The sequence below is a fragment of the Lepidochelys kempii genome, chromosome 13 (genome assembly GCF_965140265.1).
Source record: "Lepidochelys kempii isolate rLepKem1 chromosome 13, rLepKem1.hap2, whole genome shotgun sequence".
Classification (NCBI taxonomy): Eukaryota; Metazoa; Chordata; order Testudines; family Cheloniidae; genus Lepidochelys; species Lepidochelys kempii.
Genome location: NC_133268.1, coordinates 12,873,100 through 12,895,961, shown reverse-complemented (window position 1 = coordinate 12,895,961; position 22,862 = coordinate 12,873,100). Strand labels below are relative to the sequence as shown.

General features: G+C 41.3%; 2 protein-coding genes across 3 annotated transcripts in view; both read left to right on the top strand.

Moving 5' to 3' along the window:
* The first annotated feature begins 268 nt into the window (after positions 1–268).
* CSTF1 (cleavage stimulation factor subunit 1) lies at positions 269–15,938 on the top strand. Its single transcript, XM_073309304.1, has 6 exons — positions 269–961; positions 7,162–7,357; positions 9,819–10,096; positions 10,732–10,929; positions 12,163–12,553; positions 15,033–15,938. Exons 1-6 carry the CDS (start codon positions 815–817, stop codon positions 15,290–15,292), a joined length of 1,470 nt encoding a protein of 489 aa, XP_073165405.1. The 5' UTR covers positions 269–814; the 3' UTR covers positions 15,293–15,938.
* Positions 15,939–16,064: 126 nt separating this feature from the next.
* CASS4 (Cas scaffold protein family member 4) overlaps positions 16,065–22,862 on the top strand; it is a 35,305-nt gene continuing 28,507 nt past the window's right edge. The window contains exon 1 of one of the 2 annotated variants that reach the window (XM_073309302.1): positions 16,065–19,305. In XM_073309302.1, coding sequence (XP_073165403.1) covers positions 19,270–19,305 — 36 coding nt within the window. In that variant the 5' untranslated portion in view covers positions 16,065–19,269. Of the gene's footprint in view, positions 19,306–20,135; positions 22,783–22,862 lie in introns of those variants that run through there. The other variant, XM_073309303.1, reaches the window with a different exon arrangement.

Here is a 22,862-nt window from a genome sequence, read left to right as displayed (position 1 = left end):
AGCGAGATGACGCGTAAAGAACGCACGTAGCGGCGTTAACGCGACGCTAAGGGCGGGAGGGCGCGGCGGGTAGCGGTCACGCATGCGCCCGAGTCGTGCCCGTGACGTTCAGAGGCTCGCTTGGCAACCTGAGGAACAGTTAGGAACCAATCGGCGGGCGGCGCCGCGGACGAGAGGCCAATCAACAGGCATCCTTGTTCCTCACCGCCGGCCATTAAGATCTGGCGCAGAGAGTGCGCACAGAGCCTGGGGGGTGGGGACGGGAAGGACTTGGGGGCTGCCTTAGAAGCTGCTCGTCCCTAGCTTCAGGCGGAGAAAGGTGGCTGGGCTCTTGCCTGGCGAGCGGGTCGCCCCGGCGGTCGGTGACGTGTGATCCGCGGCCGTTGCTCCGGGCTGTGGCTCTCGAGCACCAACGTGAGTGGGACCGTGGCCAGCGTGTCGCAGCAGCGGTGACGTGTGGTCAGTGACAGGGCCCACGGACAGCGGGCGGTCGAGCGCAGGGCCAGCGTGTCGCACCAGCGGGGCTTTGGGCGCTCGAGGGCACGCGGGAGGGGGGCACCGGGCCGTTCTGTTGCACTAGCAGCCGGGCGTGTCGCCTGCTGGCTCCCGTTGGACCTGGGCCGCAACGCACAACCGTGAAGGGGCTCTCGAGCCATTGTGTGTGTGATTGTGTGACCGGCGGGCCCGGCGTGAGGACGGCTTGAGGCCTTTGAAGGCGTGAGCTAGGCGGCATCTCCCGTTGCCACCGTGCTCGTGGGGACGAGTGTGGAAGTGGTCTCGGCGTGTGGGGCTGCGTGGCGGTGACGTGTGATAGATGGCAGCGAGGACAGGTGTGAGGAGGATGTCAGGCCGTCGTGTTCCCTCAGCGTGTGATAGACGTCCGCTTCCACGGGGCCTGAGTAACGTGGTCTCCCCCGCTCCTGAGCCACGGCCGCTGCGGCTGCCTTTCCTTGAGGCTGAGGTGAGTAGGGCCGTTTCTGCGGGGGTGGGCTGGGCGGGTCTGTTCTCTTGGGACAGGCCTTCAGCACTGCTGCTGAGGCACCCTGAAGTGCCTTGTCTGAGTGTGCCACCATGTTGTCTCCTAAATTCTGGAGTCATCCCAGAGGTCTGAAGCACCCAGCAGTGGGGCCTGGTGACTTTCAGTTCCATTTGCTTCCAGCGAGGCTTGGGATGTAGAACCCAGCAGTCCCAATCCCCAGTCTCCTGAGATCCCACTGCTCTCACTCTATCAAAGGAATTGAAACCAGGAGTTCTGAATTTCAATTACAGATCTTATTAGGCTACTCAATCCCTAACCCCTTTCCAGGCCCCTCCCAATGAATACTGCCATTGATCTCTGTAGCCTCTTTATCATTTCTCAGTTTACCATGCTCTGAGCTAACCATTAGGTCTTATTTCTGCTAGAGCTGGAAATAAATGAATTGTGCTCTCCTGAACTAGACTGGTGTTATCATTAGAACTTCCTGCGCTTCCAGACCGGGAATAGAATCTGCCTTTCCATGCTCCTAGTCCCACCCTACAGTCCCCTTTCCTCCCCACAAAAAGTAGGCGTTTGCCAAGGGTCTGTATATGCTCCCAGGCTCACGCTTTTGTGGTGTACATGCACCGGGTCACCCAGCTCTTGGTTGTTTAGCATGTACTCCCCATGCTCCTGGCACAATTTGCTGCTGATAGCCCTTACTGACATCTAGGTATTCTGTTATTGCACTGTCACAATTTGCTGTCTCTATGCTTCCCTGTCTCCTGGTCTAAAGTGGCATATTCTGACTGAGGGGAAGAACTCCCATCACAATTTGCTGCCCCTTGACCAGGGGATGGGAAGAATAGAGTTAACCAATTGTGATGGCAGTGCCCCATCTGTCATAATTTGCTGTCAGCAAGGCAAACAAGAATCGCTTACTTTACATGTCAACATTTTAAAAAGTATCTAAACTTATTTTTAAAAACAGAATTAACACTTATTTTTGTGACTAGCTAAGTGTACATTAAAATTGAATTTCTCTATTATTATTATTTGTATTTTGATTGTATAATTGCAAGAAAACCAAAATATTTACCTTTTAAAAAGTTATACAGTAGACACATTTTGTAAACATCACAACTATAATTGCACAAAGTTTGTATACGTTTCTTTTTTACTGCTCAGGATGTTTTCACTGGTTCCCTGTGGAAGGCAGAGCACATGTTGCCCACCTCCTGCAGGAGTCACACTGTGCCTTTTGGGGAAAAAAAGATGGAAAAAATGACTACACTAATTGTGCAAAATATAATTTCAATTAACTCAAAATTATAAAATATTTATTGAACTTCTGCTGTGATTTTTAACTTTCTAGTTACATATCAGTTGAAGTTTTTATTAATTTGGAATTATTACCACAATCCTGACCCTTATCCAGGTTATTCCATCTGCGCTATATGTAACTGCCTAGATACTGGGCCATAACTTCTGTTCTTGTGCAATGAACTATCCTATTCTGCAAAAAGAAAAGGAGTACTTGGGGCACCTTAGAGGCTAACCAATTTATTTGAGCATAAGCTTTCGTGAGCTACAGCTCACTTCATCGGATGCAACACTATGAAGTGAGCTGTAGCTCACGAAAGCTTATGCTCAAATAAATTGGTTAGCCTCTAAGGTGCCCCAAGTACTCCTTTTCTTTTTGCAAATACAGACTAACACGGCTGTTACTCTGAAACCTATCCTATTCTGTTTACTTACTTGCTCAAACATATGGCATGTGTTTCTAATACACTTCTGAGTTTCTTAGCATTATGCAATCTTTGTTTTCTTTCTTGCATATGACAGGGTTGCAGCAGTAGACTTTTGTGCTCTCTGCAAAATCAATATAATTTAATCAAATGATTTCCTAATTACGGAAACTATAAATAGAAATAGATTCATTAATAAATGTCACTTATTTCAAGAACTACAGTAACGATTTGCAAATATTTTCCTTTCAGGTGCGGGGGGTCATATTTAAATAATATTTGGTACCCTCATCTATTTCTCTTAAACTGTTAATTTGTAGATATAACTATATCCTACTGTATTTCAGTGCTCTTTTGGTTTCAACCATTTTTTATTTTTCACTAATTAAACACAATATTCATACAGAGAACCCAGTTTCTTTCATTAGGGTACCAAATTTGTGACACATTTTAGTACATTTATTAAAATAACTATGATGACATTCTACTCTTCCTATTTACCTTCCCGTATACTCTGACTTCACTAGGAATATATAACAAAGCTATACCTGATTTTTTCCATTAAGAGAATTGCTGTTTTTCTCCTGTATATACATAGGATATCTTGTGTGGCTTCCACATTAGTTCTAGAATCTTATGCATTTTTAAAATAGAAAACTCATCATAACTAAGTAGTAGTCAAAATTTGACATTAACCACTTTTAGGATGGATGGTCTAACAGTGTGCCCAACCTCTAGTATCTTGTGTTCCACGATTTCTGTTTTCCAGAGTCACATAGTAGATTTTTCAGTTTCTCAGTGGAGGAAGAATCTATACTTTAAAATGAATAGCCAATAGCTGACTTCATAATTGTATTTCATGCTTTCATAAAGTCACTCTCAATATTTAGTAATGGTTTACTTTTTTATTTAATAAATGCTTGGAATCAGTACATGCGCACACATACGGTTTTATATTAAGGTATGCATATACCACCTGCCAGAGTCTTGGGCTATATTTGCTGCTATTGTGCCATTGATAAGCCCTTCATACTCATGCTAAATATTAGTGTTTTGAGCCCAAGCTGAGTGAAACAGTCACATGCTCAATTCCTACCAGTTCAGTGTCCACCCTTTTTAATAGTGAGCACAAATATGTGCTGTTTCCATTTTTATCTTTAGCTATCAGGAAATTAATCCGATCTTGTTGTTAAATCACATTTATTGAAAATAGCATCCCACTAATACTGCATGTTAACTATGAATATAAATATCATCTAAAAAGTCATCTCCTAACTCGCATGAGGTGTAGGGAGATAGGGTGAGACACTCCTCCCCACCCTACACAAACAAATCCCTTCCAGAACTTGGCTCACATAAGGGGGGCATGTATGGGAGGGCCTTAACCACCATAGATGGGCAGGGACTCCTAAGATCCTGATATAGACACAGTGGCCAGACACACCACTGGGGGGGCTCAGACTCCCTGGAAGGCAGGTCACCACATATTGCATGGGGGTGTCCACACCTCTCTAGATGGGCTGGACCCTCTAGATCAGTGTTTCTCAAACTTTTGTACTGGTGATCCCTTTCACATAGCAAGCCTCTGAGTGTGCTCGTCCTTATAAATTAAAACCACTTTTTAATATATTTAACACCATTATAAATGCTGGAGGCAAAGCGGGGTTTGGGGTGGAGGCTGACAGCTCGCGACCCCCCATGTAATAACCTTGCCGACCCCCTTTGGGGTCCTGACCCCCAGTTTGAGAACCCCTGCTCTAGATTGTGGCATGTACGTGGGAAAGGAGAGGTGCCCTGTCTGCCTATTCTACCAGCCCCCAATAACTCCATGTCCCATCTTTCCAGTGTCCCTCCCCATCACTTAACCCTCTCAACCCCTCTCCTTCCCACCCAGTCCCATATATCCCCCTCCCTTGCTCTAAGACCACCACCCCCGTTCCCACCTACTCTTCCACCCCAGTCACGTTCCAGGGAGCAGTTGCATGTGTAATTTTTTCTCCTTTTTTTAAAAAAGTTTCAGCACTTTCAGAATATTCTGCTGTACTTAGATTACATTTCCACAAAACCAAAACTCCCTTTGACAGAGGCAGATTGGAGCAAACTGTATCTCCTGCTTTTATTTAGGATTTCTGTCCTGGGCTGGATTTGCCACCAGGCTGTGGCTTAGGTTTGGTGATCATAACAGTCCCCCCCTTGAGCCATTCAAGATGTGTGATGTAGAGGTCGTTTCCAGCTATCTTCTCTCTCTGTGCAGGCTCAGTATAATCCATGTGGCATGTTATCAAGCACTTTAAAGAGTGGTGCTCCTAACAGGAGAATTAAAGTTCTTGGCTGCTAGTGTAATTTGATTTCCCCCAAAAGGATATAGTGTATGATACCATACACTCCATTGAGGTGGCTCTCAAGCATTTGAGACCCTGGTGTGATGATCTCTGAGACCTGGTTTGATCTCTATCTGTGATCAAACATTCACTACCAGAACATGTGAATATTAAGAAAAGTGGGGAGGTGGGGGAGGAGTAGGTACTGTATCTCATGAACCCCTTGTTCAGATAGCCCCAAATTTAGGTCAGTGCCCAGGAGGCACAATTTCAAGCCAATCAAAGAAAGGAAAGGGAAACTAAAGAAGTTTTGATGCCAGCCTTAAAGTCATTTGATTTAAAAAACGAAACAAAACAAAACACTTGTGCAAATAAAAATTAAAAATTGCAAACTGCAAAATCACAGTAAAAACATATGAAGTGTTCTACTAGAAACAATGTGAGATGTGATTGTTAACCTCTAGCAACTATTAATATTTTCAGTTGCTTGCTATTAAAATATAAATTAAATAGTGCAATGGCATCTGTTTGCACAATGTTAATATAAATGAAGTGTAAGATAAGAGTAATAAAAACAATTTTAAAAAGTAAATAATGAAAAGGCAGGAAACAGCTTTGACAGTGGATTACAAGAAATGGAATCTGATTCAGGGACTGGAACAGTAGATAAAACAAATTAGTGAACTGCTCTGAGGCTTTATGCAGACATAGACAGAAAAGGAATTCGTTAAAATACTAAAAGCATGTATAGGAATGCTGTTTGTGTTTCACTGTATTCAGTCTTCTTTAGCTGCTCAGTACATCGTTTCAGATAAGGAAGAGGTGCCTTTTCTAGGCATTGAGATGCTCTATGCCTTTAAAAACAGCCCTGGTAAGCGGACCGTGAGATACCCCTTTGCTAAGCAGTGTAAACAATAGTCTTCTTGCCACGCACAGCTTATTTTTGCAACCCACACAGACATCTCGCCCCACTTCTAGTAAACTCTCTATGTGTCTAGTTTCCCCCTTTTCCCCCCGTTGTCTGGCAGAGGCTCTTAACCCCGGCCCCTACTCCCTATGCCTGATTTTGCCCCTCTCCTTCGCCTGCCTCCACTAGCTGCATGATTTCCTTGAGTGTGCAGTCTGGATCCCTGCACTGCAGGTAAGATCCCACCTCTCCGATTTGTCCCCCGTCTCCTTGTAACGCGGCTGCGGGAACAGCAGGACGTTGTATAATCCTAGTTAGGGAAGCAGGCGGGCTTCAGGAGCAGATGTGCGTGAGCATGTTCACTGTGCACGAGCATGCTCAGTAGCGCAAAGCTGCACATTGCGCTGGGGAGTGATTGGGATACAGTTAGCCGCCGCCTCCGGCATCTATCGATGTTCTCAGGGCTCCAGTCGCCATTTTAGGGGGAGAGCAAGGGAGGCAGAAAGACGGGCTGGTAGGTGCCGGGGCGGTGTGAACAACTCCTTTCCTACATGCCCTGCTGAGCTGAGCGGCTTACAGCTCTGCTTGTTTGCCGAAGGCCGTTTCCTCTAGCCCGCGGTCCCAAGGAAACGCTGGCAGTTCACTCTCCTTCCAGACAGTTTCTTCCCCCGCCCCTGAGTTTGCTTTCACCCCTCCCCGTTTATAACAATCGATTGTTCTTTGGGGCTGGAAATGGATGGATTGGGGGAGGGGTGGTGTGTTGGGTGCAGGGAGGTTATGTTTTTTCATCTGGTGGCTTCACTGAAAAACATACAATACACGTTTTGCCTCTTGGCTTCCCTACAAATTGTGTGTGTTAACATTGTCCTTCACAACTGTGTGCCCATTTCCCCACACCTGCTTGATAGAATTAAAGAAAGGTTACTGTCAGGAGGCAAACATTGCTAGCCAGTGTTGCTTTTCTCTCACCTTTGTAGCAGTCCTTAATCACAGTCTGAGTGCTGGTAACTGGTGGTCTGTCTCCTCTGTAGTTGCTACTGTCTGCAACAGCTTTCTGTTATCTCTTTTCATTTGTCCATCTAGTTTTGAATCTTAGCTGAAAATCTTTCTTTTACGTATACAATAACTTTTTAATTTAGTGTTGAAAGGTGTTAAGAGATGTTCTGTTTGAAAAATTACACCATTGCAATGTAACTGTTTTGTAAGTATTTTTTTCTCTTGTTTCAGGCACCCGCAAGGCATTCCTTGCTCACAATGTATAGAACAAAAGTAAGCTTGAAAGATCGTCAACAACTTTACAAACTGATTATTAGTCAATTGCTGTATGATGGATACATAAACATTGCCAATGGCCTGATAAATGAGATAAAACCACAATCAGTCTGCGCACCATCTGAACAACTGCTGCATCTGATTAAACTAGGTAAACTGTAATGCAGGATTCATGTACGTAAACTAGGAATTGCAGACTTTTTTGATGAAGTTCAGGTATGTAGGTCCTGACTCAGCACGGGCTGGATTTGATGACTTTTAGAGGTCCCTTCCAGCCCTACATCTCTGTGATTCTGTAGTGGACTCAGTGCAATCTAAAAGTAGATGTTCTCATTCACTTATATAACGATAACTACTAATGTTGCTGTACAGTTGAAAGTCTTTCAATAACTCTTTTCTAGGATCTACTTATTTATTTGTACTTTTTCAAATTATAATAGTGCCTATCCAATGCCCTGGATCCTCGACAGTCTTCTAAAAGTACATGGAATAAATGGGGCTATTAGATCTCCTAGATAAAATCAAATAATCCATAAATATAATAGAAACTAACTGACCCATCAAATCGCACATCAACACTAGTAGACCTACTCGAGACCAGTCTCCTCGCAGACAGGAGAAATGGTGGGCCTTGCATTGTGTCTTGAAGATAAATAAATAAACTGTTACAGATCTAGAAAGGAAATGGGTTTTAGAGTTCCAGGACCCTCACAGAGAATGCTCTGCCAGTCACTCCCTCTCTCTTATGAGGTTTCAGTTCAGTTGCCACATGTCAGAGGGACTTTTTCATGTTGGGGGGGGGGGGGGAGGGAGGCTGAGGAGGCAGGTAGGTCCCAGGTTTTTCAGGGTATATAGTAATAGGTTTGTTACTGACACTGGTATTACGTGTCAGATGAGAATTCAGTTTTTTTATTGTCTGACAAATGTCTGGGTGATGGTGTAAGTCTAAACATATTTCTCTCTTAAGCAGGTGAATGCACTATGTATTGGAGGATGGAACTTAATAGGAAATCTCTGTTAAATGTTTACTTTCTAAACAGGTGTAACTGAAGCAGTGTAGTCCAGTGGCTAGGATACTGGACTTGGACTCAGACCTGGGTTTTAGTCTCTGCTTTGTGACCTTGGTCAAGTCACTTCACCACTCTATACATCTGTGTTTTCTCAACCTTTTTGTTTCTCTTATATTTACATAAGGCCTTTGGGATAGGAACTGTCTCTTACTATGATAGACTCTTAGTGTGTGTAGTGCCTCTTAACATGCATCATTGGGGCTTCTGTATGCTACTGGAATATAAATAATAATAATGTGTGGTAGGGTAATTTTATTCACCAACAGATACCAACAAAATATTGTGGAAAGTCTTGTAACTGAGTTAGGCAGAAGAATACTAATGGAAAAGTTAGTGACATCTGCTAAAACCAAAAGTATTGTGTCGCAGTGTGGTAGCTTAGCTTCAGAGTAAGCTTAGATCTGTCACTAGTCTGGTTTGTGTGTGTGTGTGTGTTGCAGTATTAGTGTTGGAGGCACTTTATTGTTAAAGTGACAGAGACTAAAAGTATCCTGTTTACTGAAAATACTCCTGATTTTTCCATGGAGCAGAAATTTTATACTGGGGAGAAAATTTTTATACTGGCAAAAAACTGTGCTGCAAAATTTACTACCAAATGAGTAAAATTATTTAACGACTATTTAAAGCATTGTAAGCTTTAACAGTCCTCAAGGGCTAGGAAATCACAACAAAGGATCAAACTGCCTTCTTATATTATTTTGTGTAACGTCTTGATTTGAATCTCAGCATGTCAACTAGCTTTTCTTTGGCTCAGACAAAACTAATGACAGTAACTACAAGGAGCTCTGAAATGCAGCATTTAACTTTACACGTTTCAGTGTTAAGGCAGTTGAGGTCTTAGTATAGCTATTTTTCATCATGATCTCTTTGAAAATCTACTTGAATAATGTAATAGCAGGGTGCATAGCAAACTGAAATAGTGTTTCACACATCTCTGAGAGTATAAATATAGTAAGCTTTAGATCTATCTAAACTAGGAAAATTAGTATCTCTAATTTACTACTGATGGTAACAGCAAGCATTTTCAACACCATGTCATCCAACACTACTCTGAACAGGGTTAGGTGACGTAGACGGGGAACACCATTTACCTCTGTTCAGACTAGAGTTAATGATGTGGTTAAAATGTTGAGCTTGTACCTGCTTAAGCTGCAATGTCCACTAAGAGAAGAAGGTGTTAAATATGAGATATAAGTGTATGGAGGAATAATGGTTCTCATTATTCTTATTTGAATTATTGTAGTACCTAGGAGCTCTAGTCATGGACCAGGGACCTTTACTGGCACTGCTTCATTGTGGTGATTATGGTAGTCATAATCTCTTTTTTCTTGGGTATTCTTTACTGAGCTGCAAAGGAAAAAGTTCTGTAAATAGCTGTCCTTTTTAAAAAAATATTTTTTTTCTATGCAGGCATTACTATTTCCTGTGAAAGCTGGCTGTAGATACAATCGTGGCTATTCTAAGCAGTTACTAGTATATTTATGAAGACTTCGTCAACCTTTTTGTGGAGAAAGTAAATATATTTAATCTCTCATCCTTCAGGTATGGAGAACGATGACAGCGCAGTTCAGTATGCAATTGGACGCTCCGATACAGTAGCACCAGGAACAGGGATTGACTTAGAATTTGATGCAGATGTCCAGACTATGTCCCCCGAGGCTTCTGAATATGAGACCTGTTACGTCACATCTCATAAAGGACCATGTCGCGTAGCTACATATAGCAGAGATGGGCAGTTAATAGCTACAGGATCTGCTGATGCCTCAATAAAAATTCTTGATACAGAGAGAATGTTGGCAAAAAGTGCTATGCCCATCGAGGTAAAGTATCACATGAATCATGATCAGTCAGTGAATGATAAAAATGCTACATCCATTTAATAGCATTTGTTCTGCCTCTGATGGCATACTTAAAAAAAAGTACCTTTTTGTTGTTGTCTGGAATCTGCATACAGCTAGTGGTAGTGCACAGTCTTAAGAATGTTGCCGGAAACAAAATAAGTGCAACATTTGTTTCGGTCGTATTGTGAGTTAGAGCAAGGGGCTAACACTCAGGACCACTGAGTGTTGTTTTTTTTCTGCTGTCAACTCCATTTTGACTTTGGGCAAATCACTAACCTCTGTCAGTTTCTGTTTGCTTCTCTGTAAAAGAAGAATATTGTATACTTATCATGGGGGTGTTAATGACCAATATTTGCAAAGAACTTTGAGATTATCATTCTAAGTATATGCATAGATTTTCATCAAAAAATACAATCTTTGTTTGGAAGATGAGGCAGGCATTGATGCATGTTTAAAACTCACTTTTTCTCTTCTACCAGGAGATCCCAGGTGTTTTTTGTATCTATCTTTTAAATGCCCCAGAGTAATAACACAAGAGTTGGATAGTGGTTTATGGTTCGTTCTTTGTAAGAAGGAAACACTCTCCATTGACTTGTTTTAAATGTTTTCTATAGGTCATGATGAATGAGACAGCTCAGCAGAACATGGAAAATCATCCTGTTATTCGGACGCTATATGATCATGTGGATGAGGTTACATGTTTAGCTTTCCATCCAACAGAACAGATCCTGGCATCTGGTTCAAGGGACTATACACTTAAATTGTTTGACTATTCAAAACCTTCTGCCAAAAGAGCCTTCAAGTATATCCAGGTTAGAGGTTATAGTCTTTTTAAAAAAAAAAAAAAAGTTTGAGGTCTACAACTACGATGATAGCAATTAGCTAATTTGTGTCTGCATGCAGAAATAGCTAGATACACAGGAGTATGCTATTATCCAATTTGCAGATACTCTTGTGGTGATTATGCATACAAATTTAGGTACATAAAATGTCCACTCTTCTCTCTCTCTATGTCCACCGGGGAAACCTGAATCTGTTAGAAGTGGTGTTTCTGGCATTTCCTTTATGAATAGTATTGAAGTTCTATGGATTTCTTTTTGGTTGTTGAGGGGAAAATTTGCTCCTCTCTCCCCCTTGCCCCATGAATTGGCTTTGAAAATTGATATAGGACTTAGAGCAGTGTTTCTCAAATGCGGCCACCGGGGGCTTTCCTTGCGGCCACAGCCCTCTGGGCAGTCATGGGGGGGCGCAAAGCATCAGCCCCTCCTCCGAGGTGATCAGTAGTGGTTGGGCCCTGCCCTCCTCTGGAGACACACAAAACAGAGGAGCAGGCAGCCAGTGATTGTCTCACCTTCCCCGGAGGCAGTGTCGTTGGGCTCCAGTCATGGGGCTTAAAGCTTTGTTCTCTGGCCGCGTGGTGGTGGTGGGCTCTGTCCCTGAGCTCATCATCCCTCTCCCTACCCACCTCCCCATCCAGGGCTTAGTGTGTCCCCAGGTTTGCCGGGACTGAGTAAGTCTGCTGTGAAAAATGATGTTTAAGTCTGCTGTGAAAAGTGCTAACAAACACTCTCTAGCAAGTCTGTCTTTTTTTCTTGTTGTTTCTTTTGCTTTTTGGGATAAAAAAAAAAAGTGCAAAGCACCTTATTTGTGTTTCTATTCTGTTTAGGTCCAGTAAAGAATAGAGACAACTGTACATTATTTTTAATATTGAGTCTGCAAAAAAATCCTTCATAAATAAATTACAATGATTTGGACATGTATAGAGTTGGGGGCCGCACTTTGAGGCCAACAAAAAATTTGTTGTGAGAACTCCTTCAAGTGTAATCCTGATCGATCTAAATATGTTACTGCAATATAGTGGAAAGGGGAATGGTGTTCTCCAATTTATATTCTGCCCTAAACCCTATACTAATTAAGAATTGAACTTACTTTTTTTTTAAAGATGAAAATATCCTAGAACTTCAGACTTGTGAATCCACCAGGATTTTCTCTCTGCAAATAGGTTCTTTATATTAATATTGATTTATATATTTCTCATCACACAGGAAGCAGAAATGTTACGCTCCATCTCTTTTCATCCTTCTGGTGACTTCATACTTGTTGGTACCCAGCACCCTACCTTACGGCTTTATGATATCAATACATTCCAGTGTTTTGTGTCTTGCAATCCTCAAGATCAACACACCGATGCTATATGTTCAGTAAACTATAATGCAAGTGCTAACATGTATGTGACGGGAAGCAAGGATGGATGCATCAAATTATGGGATGGTGTTTCAAATCGATGTATCACTACTTTTGAGAAGGCACATGATGGGGCTGAAGTCTGTTCTGCCATCTTTTCTAAAAATTCAAAGTACATCCTGTCAAGTGGAAAAGATTCTGTAGCTAAACTATGGGAGATATCCACAGGTCGAACGCTGGTCAAATATACAGGTATGTGGCAAAAATTGTTCATGCAGTAATCAACTAGTGATGGGAATGATATTGGATGCAGCACAAAATTTTTAAGTGCTTAGTCCAGTGTCTGATGCGCTCAGTTAAGTATGTGAAAGATTTTTTCAGAATTTACTCATAAGATCATGATAGCCTTGTGCTGTTGAACAGTAACCTCTAAAGTTAATTGGAAGTTTTCTTCTGTGAAGATGAAATTCTAGGATTCCCCACTTTTTTTCTTTTCTTGGTCACAGGTAACAGATATGTCACTTCATTCCATTCTTGACTGTCTTTAGGCGTTGGTCACTATCTTACACTAATATAAGTGGATTTGGATAGCTTTCTATCATTACTTCATTTGTTCAGATGATGTATTACTATTCTGCTGTCTGGTTTGCTGGCTGTTAGCTGTCTGTCAAGGGAAAGCATCATCATATACAACTCTCTTGAGTTACTCCAGAAAGGAAAACAAAAGTAGACCTATCAAGATATATATTTTTGGCAAGAAGTTGCTGACTGGTGGCTCCTTTCAGTCTTCCCTAACCTCCACAGGAGATTTTGTTACTGTGAAATTGATTCCAGAGATATTAGGGCAGTTTGATCTGCCAAAACCAGAAACTTACACTTTGATTCAATCTGCAAAGAGCTCAGTATAATTTAACAGTGATCTTGTTGCTCAAAGTATAAACTGGTAGTATTTTTAACCAGCAGGGTGCAGCATAGCCTCCATAAACAACCACAAAATGTTTGTAAAGTGCAGCCACTTTACTTGATTGTTTCTCTTATTTAATCAAATCAAGTCTGTGTATGCCATAGTATATGTGAAACATTTTTATAAGAAAGTTTAATGCTAAACTTCTACAGTGGGAGCAATGGCCTAGCTAGATAATGGTTTATATATTATTTATAGATATTGATAATGAGAACTTGCACTTCCCTCTGTTAGCTGTGCTCTTTCCAGTTTTAGTTACCAATTGCTACGTGCTAAGTTTCTCACCAATGCTACTGGAGGGAGAAGTGGTGTTGGAGCATTGTGCTCATGCCCTGTGTTCTATGAAGGTCTTTTGATTTGGTTGACTGATTCAGTTAGGAAGGAAGGGCTTCAGGTATTCTCTATACTTCTATGAAATGGTGTGTGAATACTTACAGTAGTATGGAATTCTTTCACAGGTAAACCTCGTTTGTTGGAATGTATATAGATTTTCTTTCCTCAAGATAGTTTTTGAAGGACGAACCCTCACATTGTGGTGGTATTGACTAGTACAATGTGGAATTGCGTATTTTAAAAAAATAAACAAACACAAACAAAAAACCCTTTTATTTCCAAGCACCTCTCTGAACTTTCCTATATAGAGGCTGAAATATGGCAAAGTATTGTGCCCAGTGCCATTTATCTCTTTCACCCCTACCCCCCCACCAAAAAAACACCTACTGTAACGAATTCATTGAAAGTCACTTGTAGTTGTAAGTGATTGCGCTGATGTATTTTTTTAAGTGTGGGGAAAAAAATGAATAATTTATCAAATTTTATTAGCAAAAACACATCTAGACTGTCTGACGCCAATACTGATAGTTGTGACTTCTGCATAGGTACTATGTAGGGAGATGTAACATAATGAATTTTCTCTATAAATAAGCATACACTTTCATTGAGCATCCGAATTTAATGCTTCTGCACATGAGGGACTAATACTGTTGGTTTTGAGTCAGGTAAAGAGTGGGTAGGTGCTGTGTAAGCTTGGACAGATCACGAGACATTCAGCATCCCTATTAAAATACTCCTTGAGTAGAAATTGGCCACCATGCTAAATATTCATCATAAATAAATAGTTTCTTCCTTATTCCCAAACTCATCTCGTATTCCTTAAGTCAGGATTTGATGTAACTGCCCAGAAAGATTTAAAAAATAATATGAAGTTGTGCCTTCATTTCACAGTTCTTTCTGCAGTCCTCTGGCTTCTGATGGTCCAGTAGTAGTTTCAGCAAGTTTTGATGAACTTTAGTGATCTGATTCTCAAATCTGAGCTGTGTTCAGCATCTAATACTAATCTTTTTATTACATTACACAGAGGTGTGCATGCGTGTGTTGCTTTATATATATATATATATATATATATATATATATATATATATATATATATATATATATAAATGCACAATTTGCAAGAGCATTTTCCCTATCGTAATTGTCATTCTTCAGGCCTGTGACTATTGCTGCTTCCCTTAGTGCTACTGAGGTTTTAGCAAATAGCCTTTCTGCAGTGAGGGTGAGAGGAGAAATGTTAGAGCACAGTTTTGTCAAAGAACCCTTCTAATTGTTAATTGGTGAACACAAAGCTGGCCCTTGTTGATGGTCGTTAGCAAGTAATATCTAAAAGAGACTCCTTATGCTTTTGACAATCTGCCCCCTAAGCAAGGCTACTGTAGGTTACATGTTTTACTTGCACCTTTAATGAGTATCATGTCCCTGCTATTATAGGAGCTGGTTTGAGTGGACGACAAGTACACAGAACACAGGCAGTCTTTAACCACACAGAGGACTATGTGTTACTGCCTGATGAAAGGACCATAAGTCTCTGCTGCTGGGACTCAAGAACTGCAGAACGGCGAAATCTTCTGTCATTGGGGCATAACAGCATTGTCCGGTGTATTGTTCATTCTCCTACCAATCCTGGTTTCATGACATGCAGTGATGACTACAGAGCTCGATTTTGGTACCGAAGGTCAACCACAGACTAAAGACAGTTTCATAAAACAGTGATTATCTAGATTATACCATCTTCTATTAAGTGTACTGCCAACAGATGCCTAAATAAGAGCCATGCTATGTCTGTATTTAACTTTGTCAAACATGGTGGGAAAAGATGAAAGTACTGAGATTGAGTTTTCCCTCACTCACTGACCTTATTGGTGTGTATGGCATCAATTGTGTAAGTAGTCAACCATTATCCTTGAATACAATGAATCCTTCCTACAGGGATAGTTTTAAACTTGCTCTTACATGTCTAAATTTTCAAAATGTTAGTAATTTAAGTGAATCTTGCTCAATCTGTATAGAATTTCTCCATTACGTCTGTGCAAACCTATTAAAGTTGTTTGTTTTTTTTTTTAAAGAATGGATTACACAAATTCTCAGCAGAACTTGGCCAGATATTTTAAAGAAGCTTTAAGTTGTATTTCAGTTCTGATTCATGCACTGTGCAGTGAAAGCTCTGGTTTTGTATCTTTTTATTCATTTAAAAAAAAAAAAAATTGGCCCAGTGGCTCTCCAGCTCTGAGCCAGAATTTTGTGCCATAAGAATTTGAACATCCATTTTTAAATGGTTTAGATGAATTCAACAAATGATGTTTTAGTTCTGATATTAAAGCTCAGACTTGAAATCTGGTGGCTGACCTTCATTTGAATTTCTCTTAACTAACTGCTGTAACTGTGAAGCAAATAGAGGCTTGCAAGCTGACCTGAACCCATCAGTGCCAAGACATGACTACAAATGTCGGGTAGTATGTAATTTGTATAGCATGCATTTGGTCTTTGTTTGACTTAGGTAGTCTCTTATCACTCAGGGCTTGTATATGTGAACTTGTTCGTGGCATATTGAAGTGTGAATCTGTACGTACATACGTATGTACACACATCACATCACAGACCCTAGACCAACTGCATCGTGCTAATGCATACGTTAACAGTCATTAATATGCTTTGATCTGGTCCAATTTCAAAGACTAGGTCAACACATATTAATAAGCTACCAACAAGGTGTGTACAGACAGCTAGTCCACACCAGGCTCCCAGCATCCCAAAGTCCATATTGTCATCTGACTAACAAGACACGATTGTTACACATCTCTAATCATAAGCTAATCTTTTACAGTCCAGAAGCCAGTAATGGCCCTACTGAGTGCTCTGGTTCTACCTACTAAATCAGCAGACTGTTTCATGGCTAGGAGAATAAGATGGACTTTCTATCAGCTCTACGACAGTCTGTTTAGCAGTAATATCTGCACACCACCAGCCTTTCCACCCCCATGTTTTTTTCCTTCCATGCAGTGGCAAGATTCCTTAGGGCCCTGATTCATGTTTTTCCTCAAGGTTGATGAGTGTCCTCTCTCGTTCTAACAGGGTTGATAGGTCTCCCCTAAACCACCTACTAGTGAAGATTGCCTCTTTAATAGCTATTACATCAGCTAAAAGAGTAGGAAAGATTTGGGGCCCCCCATCAGCTCCTCATTATATGGCATTTTGTAAGGATAGGGTCACTCTCAAGTTCCTACCCATATTTGTTTTAGTATTCTAGTTCATTCAGCTCCCAATTTTTTCCAAAATCTCATTCAATCCTAGGGGAAGTTAAACTTCACAAATGTAATGTAGTAAGAGACTCTCTGCATTAATGGGACAAAACCATTCAGACCCCTGATGATTGCTCTCCCCTCAGCATGGGTAGCGTCTTCACTAAGCACTGCAGCTGGGCTGCTACAGCATTGTAAATGTAGGTATCCCTTATGTAAAAGCTTACGTGCTAAGAGCTACGTAGCACTTCTTGGGGGACATTTTGTACTTCCCTTTAGAGGTCTGGCTTGCGCCTAATTTTGAAGCCAAACATGACCATTTGGGGCCTTTGCAGAAGTGAAGAAGTTCGCTATCAGAGATTTTCTAAGTGGGATTCTGACTACATCAGAATATATTCTAAATTAGCGAGGGTTAGAGCTCATTCCACTAGAACAGGGATCTCCAACTCAATTTACCTTAGGGTCAGGGCCAGTCCTCCCAGTGAGCCAATAATGTCACTGAAGATGGTGTTCAGAAAAGAAAATATTTATTTGAATTTCTTAGAAATAATAAAACTCATATAACTTTATACAATTCTTCACCTGCCAGAGAGTTTTTAGTGTTTGCCAGACACCTGGCAACGCTTCAGTTGTGTCAGTTTGTTGATGTTTGCCCTCAGTGACAGCAGTTGAAACCTTCAGGATTGCAGCAAGGTGGACATCAGATAGTTGTGTTCAATATTTTGACTTGTTTATATTCATTGTGGGGGAAAAAAAGCAACACTGCCTCTATGGCTGTCTCTACCCGGCAACTAATGATGATGATTCTGCCTGGTGATTAGTGATAGTATCTCTGTCCCTCTCTCCCAGCCAGTAGGAGATGTGGAGGGTGGCTTCTGCAGCAGACATTGCCTGCAGCTTGTCTGCATGCGTCTCTCCTCTGTGGGCCGCAGTGGGGGAGGTTCTCGGGCCGCAGATGTCCCACAGGATGGGACTTTGACACCCCGGCGCTAGAGCTTAGGTAGCCTGTTCAAAAAATGTCTGTCTCAAAAATCTGTGAACAGCAATGTGGGGCTCAATCCAGACCTTTACAAGTCCCTACTCTTTGGCAGAATCTTCCAAATTGGATGCCCATTTAGTCCTGCAGTCATTGTTTAAATAGATGACTGTTCGTTAGCCACCAAGAATGGAATCCATGTGGACATTACAGACACTGGGGAGCAGGCGCAAAATGGTTATCCTACAGTAACTGGTTCTTCAGGAAGTGTTGTCCACATGAATTCTGGGGCTCACCTTCCTTTCCTGCTTCTACAGAGTCTTATACCAGTGGGATTCTGTATTAGTAAAGGGAACTGAGGAACAGTTGGGCCCCTGTGGGGGGAGGAATGCAGAGTATCTAGGGCACAGGTGTGGCCCAAATATAGACTGCTGGCCAAATGAATTCGATCTCATTTTCACACGGCACATGCACACCAAAAGTAGAATCCATATGGACAACACAAATCGAAGTGCAGTTTAAGTAACTGTACTTTCCTAAGATTTCTGACATTTTCTGTTCAGCTTGTTTAGTTGAACAGATACTTTTCAAACATTCTAACTCAACGCTTTTTATGTGCCGATGCTGCACCTAGTTGACACCAGCCCGAAGGGTTAGACAAAAAATCCAGGTGGCTGGATAGCAGATGAGAGTAAATTAGATGGGAGAGTCATACTCCACCACTCATCCTCTTAAAATGTAGAGGAATATCACAGGAGACCAGACTGATCAATTTGTCTTCTGAGATGAGTCAAAGTTGCTTAAATTTTTCAGTGTCTTTCATACAAAATGTACCTTACAACACATATGGTAGTATGGTGGTGCCTTGTAGGTATGTAAGAACACAAATTCCCTACCCCATAGAGCTTACAGGCTATTACAACACAAAGTTATAATAATTGTGTTGTAATAAATGTGAGAAATTTTTGCAAGATATGGAAAATGTTGGCTAGAAATCCTGAATTCATAGGATTGTGGCAGTCAGTTATTTCATTAAAGTGCTGTGCAAACACTTGTAGTAAACTGTTCTTCCATCAAGCTTCTAAATTAGGAACTACAGGAACATGTAGCAAAGCAGAAGCGTGGGTTTTTTGTATCTGTGGTTATTTGCAACAAGTCTGTGACAGACAGATCAAGGAAAATTCCACTTTTTAGACAGTTATTCTCGTTGTAGACGCTGTTAGGGTTTTTTGTTTGTTTTAATCTTGTCTGCTGTCACAGAAATTGACTTCTATGGGAAACCTTTTGTATAGCTAAAGACTTTCAGGGCAATACTTGTCAGACTTTTTTTTTTTTTTTTCTTGCGAAATAGTTCCTGACACATTGTGACTTTGCAAAACTGAGCTCTGTATAACACTGGTTATACAGTGATTATTTATAATATTCAAAGTGGCACGGCTGCTTGGTGATAGCTATGGATAAAAATAGCAGAATCAACACATCTGCAACGGTAGGTTGATGGTTTATGAGAACAGAATTTAATGACTTAAAATATTAGGAGCTGAAGTAAGTGTGATTTGATAGATAGATAGATAGATATTTAGTTCAGAATAACTCTTCTAGTATCATGCATGTTTTATATCTTTACCAATTAATTGTGGAAAGGGAGTTTTTGGTTTGGATGCTAAGGTACCGGATGTTTGCTTGTATTTCTGCTGTTGGAGACCTGGCTGTGGCACTGGCATTGGTGTCTGAAGAAATTCTCCTTGGATGCAACTCTGAGTAAAAGGAAACCTAAGAGATTTTAGAAGCGTTAATTATACTGACAAAAATTAAGTAAGCCCCAGCTTCTGTCTTGAAGGTACCACCTCTCTTATTACTATCTCAGAATGCTTTGTAAAGCTCTTTGATGGTATGATAATGTACTATTATTAACTAAACACTCCACACAACACATTTGTATGGTAGATAAGTTAGTTCCCTATTTTACAGGCAGGATAAAAAACAAGTTAAATTATGGAGGGTTTTTTATTAGACTTACAAAATCGGTTTATAAGCTTTTCAAAGAAGAGAACTTGTCTATGCGTTTGTACTCTACCTAGCAACATGTGGGCCCGACTGCAATATAAATAACTTGCAGAAAGTGTCAGTGTATGTCAGGGTCAAAGAGAATGCTGGAGTTCTTGGCTCCCAGTGTAATGTTCATGACCTTGATCATGTAAATATGATTGGGGGGGGGTTGGAGTTCGATACCAGAAATGTAAGGAAAAGCACCTGATAGGAGTTACATGGAACATTTACTGTGTTCAGTTTTCTGTCACGGTCTGTTTGAAAAAATTGACCTCTCTTATTCCATGTTAAGTTCATCAGAAGACAATGGGACACATATTCCTCTCTATTACTGACAAGAAAACTTGATCCATTTATGTTTTGAAACTCATATTTTAAAAAGTTATTACCCCTCTCTTTGGCTCCTAATGCTTTTATTTTCAATTTAGCAAATTTCCAGGTATGATATTTTGGTCACAGAAGTCAAAATAGTTTAGCAGTGGCTGACTGAATTTAGCAATATCAACCTGACTTGTAAATTCTGAGCACTGCCCTTCTACAAATACACATATCTCATGGAGATGAAGTATGGTAAGAAGTCAGGAAACCATTCAAATTTCTGATGCAACATGCTAAATGACCTATTGGTTCCCATTATCCCAGAGGCTCTCGGGCAATGTCATTTTAATGGCCTTACATCATTTTTTATAGTTTATTCTGTGATAGCAACACTTTGGCAAGATCGGTGGGCAAAAACTGAGTCCTGTTATAGCTGGAGCACAGTGGCTGTCAGCTGTGGCTGTGCAGAAATTCCCATTATGATGAAAGAACTAAACAGTAGTGTTAACATGGGCTCCTGAGCATCATTTAAATGTGTGTGTGGGGGGGGGGTAGATTTGCATCTCTCTCTGACCCTCCTCTTCCCCTCTTAGCCCCCTTCCTCACCAGCTTCCTGGCACTTCCCCTGCCCATGAACCCCTACACCCACCCCCTCCAAATGTGAGCGAGTGGTATTGTGACCAAAGAGTGGTAAGGCCATGTCCTGGGTACCTCGTCTGCCCCCAGCTCCAGGGTCTATGAGTGTTATTGCCACAGCTAATCATTAGCAACTTCCCCCCCCCCCCCCGACCTTTGCAGGACAAACTGCTTCTGTAATGGAATCCAGTGCATTCGCATGCTCTGTGGACACCTTGTTAATGTTTTTGGATATGCGTTGAGGGCTGATTGTACAGTGTGCAGGTGCAGCGTCCTATGTGCATATGCACAAAGTAAAGAGTGTTGGGCAGGGAGACAGCGTGTGCACAGGGCCCTGTCCTATAGTAATGAGTTCTGGTGGGTGGCTGGCAAGTTGATCCTGTCTAGCAGCAGCATGAAGTGAGAACAAAAAGATGCAGATAGCTAAGCTCCTGTCAGACACGCTTAAGCTTACTCTTAAATTTCTCTCATTAACAAATGCTCAGTACATGCGCATACTTTTTTTAATTGCATACTTGCAAGTAAGTGATCAAGTTTGCAGAGGAGAACACCTAGCGCTTAGAATTTTAGTTGCATGCTCTCACCTTGCAACCACAGCAACCTCCCAGGCTCTGCTGTGCATTGTGCAAGGATTTTAAGCTATCCGGTGCCTGAGCTGGCTATGTGCCAGTCAGCCACCAGCAGCAAGTTAGAATAGCCTAACTTACAGTACTTGTCAAGAGCTTTGGGGAACAGGAGTCAGATGTGCGTTATGGAATCCGCAGCCATGCTCTCTTTCTCTAAATCCCATCCCCTGACCCTCTAGTATAGGAGGGAGCTGTGGAGTAGCGTAGGCCTTATGCATGCTCTATGTTATTGAAGTCGGCATTGTCTTCCTGTGGTCAATTATGCCACATTTAGAGCAGCTCTGTGGCAACAGATTGCATTGTTGTTTCTAAAATATAGTTTTAAAAGTTCTGTGGTCTGTGGTGGTACATTTGTGCAATTTCTCTAGGCTGAATTCTCTTCTTGCACGTTCACAACTGATAATACCAATGCCTGTCACATGAAAAGGATCAGAATTTGTTGCAAGTGAGCTTCATTGTACCAGATATTTTGCATGACTAGAAAGGTTGGTTGGATGTTTCTGCATTACCAAGTCAACTTCAAGTGCAAAAGGTTAAAATTTAGAGAGAAAAATACAAAAATCCAACTGTTGCCCCCTGCAAGACACGGGCACAGTTTTTCATTATAAAAGTGTTTTGGGGAGAGAGAGTGAACATGCTTACTGTAGAAAGAGGAAGGAACAGAATGGAGGCAAGATAATTTCTGTATAAAGGAACCTTTGAAAATTGTACAAAACAGAAGATGTTAACCGTGAACTGTTCTGCATTGGTCTCTCAGATTCTCTGCTTTTAAAATATGTGGTTTTTCTGCAGTGTTTTATATAGCTGTAAAGGTCTTGCTGAGCCATGACATTTCTAGTGACCTGAACATGAAAAATTCAAAATCGAAGTGTTTTTAAATACAAATTGAGGAGGAAGAAGAACTGATACTACCTTGGGAAAAAGCCCCCAAATGCACTCAAATCACTCTGTCTTAGCTTCACTGCAGTGTCCACGTGACGTTCTTATAGCTCTACAATATCAGAATTCCTATTTTGGTTTCTGCCTTTTCTTCCTGGAGGCTTGACCGAGTGCCATTCCTTCTTTTGCATGAACATAGCTGCAGGCCATGTAACGTTAGAGAGAATTTACTATGTAATTAGTTCCATTCATTCCCAGTGGCTGTTCACTTCACCCTCGGCAGGGTTCACAGTAAGTCCAGCACTGGGAGGTGTAGGCTGAAAGTCTAATACCCAGGCTTCTAGCCAAACCTTACCGTACTTCAGTCTGAGCTGAAGAACTTCACTTTGAGAAGGGGAGAGTGTATTGTTCTCATTTAGGTAATGGAATAATAGAGAAAAGACAAGATGAAAGTCAATGTAAGTACTAGATTATTACTTCTGCTGTATTTTATTTAATGGCATCGCATTTCTGTGAGAATGTATATGGAATGTATATC

Coding starts and splice junctions, on each gene's coding strand:
- CSTF1 (XM_073309304.1), top strand. CDS start 815: ATGGCAGCGAGGACAGGTGTGAGGAGGATGTCAGGCCGTCGTGTTCCC. Junction 7,358..9,818: donor GCTGCATCTGATTAAACTAG/GTAAACTGTAAT, acceptor CTCATCCTTCAG/GTATGGAGAACGATGACAGC. Junction 10,097..10,731: donor AAAGTGCTATGCCCATCGAG/GTAAAGTATCAC, acceptor TGTTTTCTATAG/GTCATGATGAATGAGACAGC.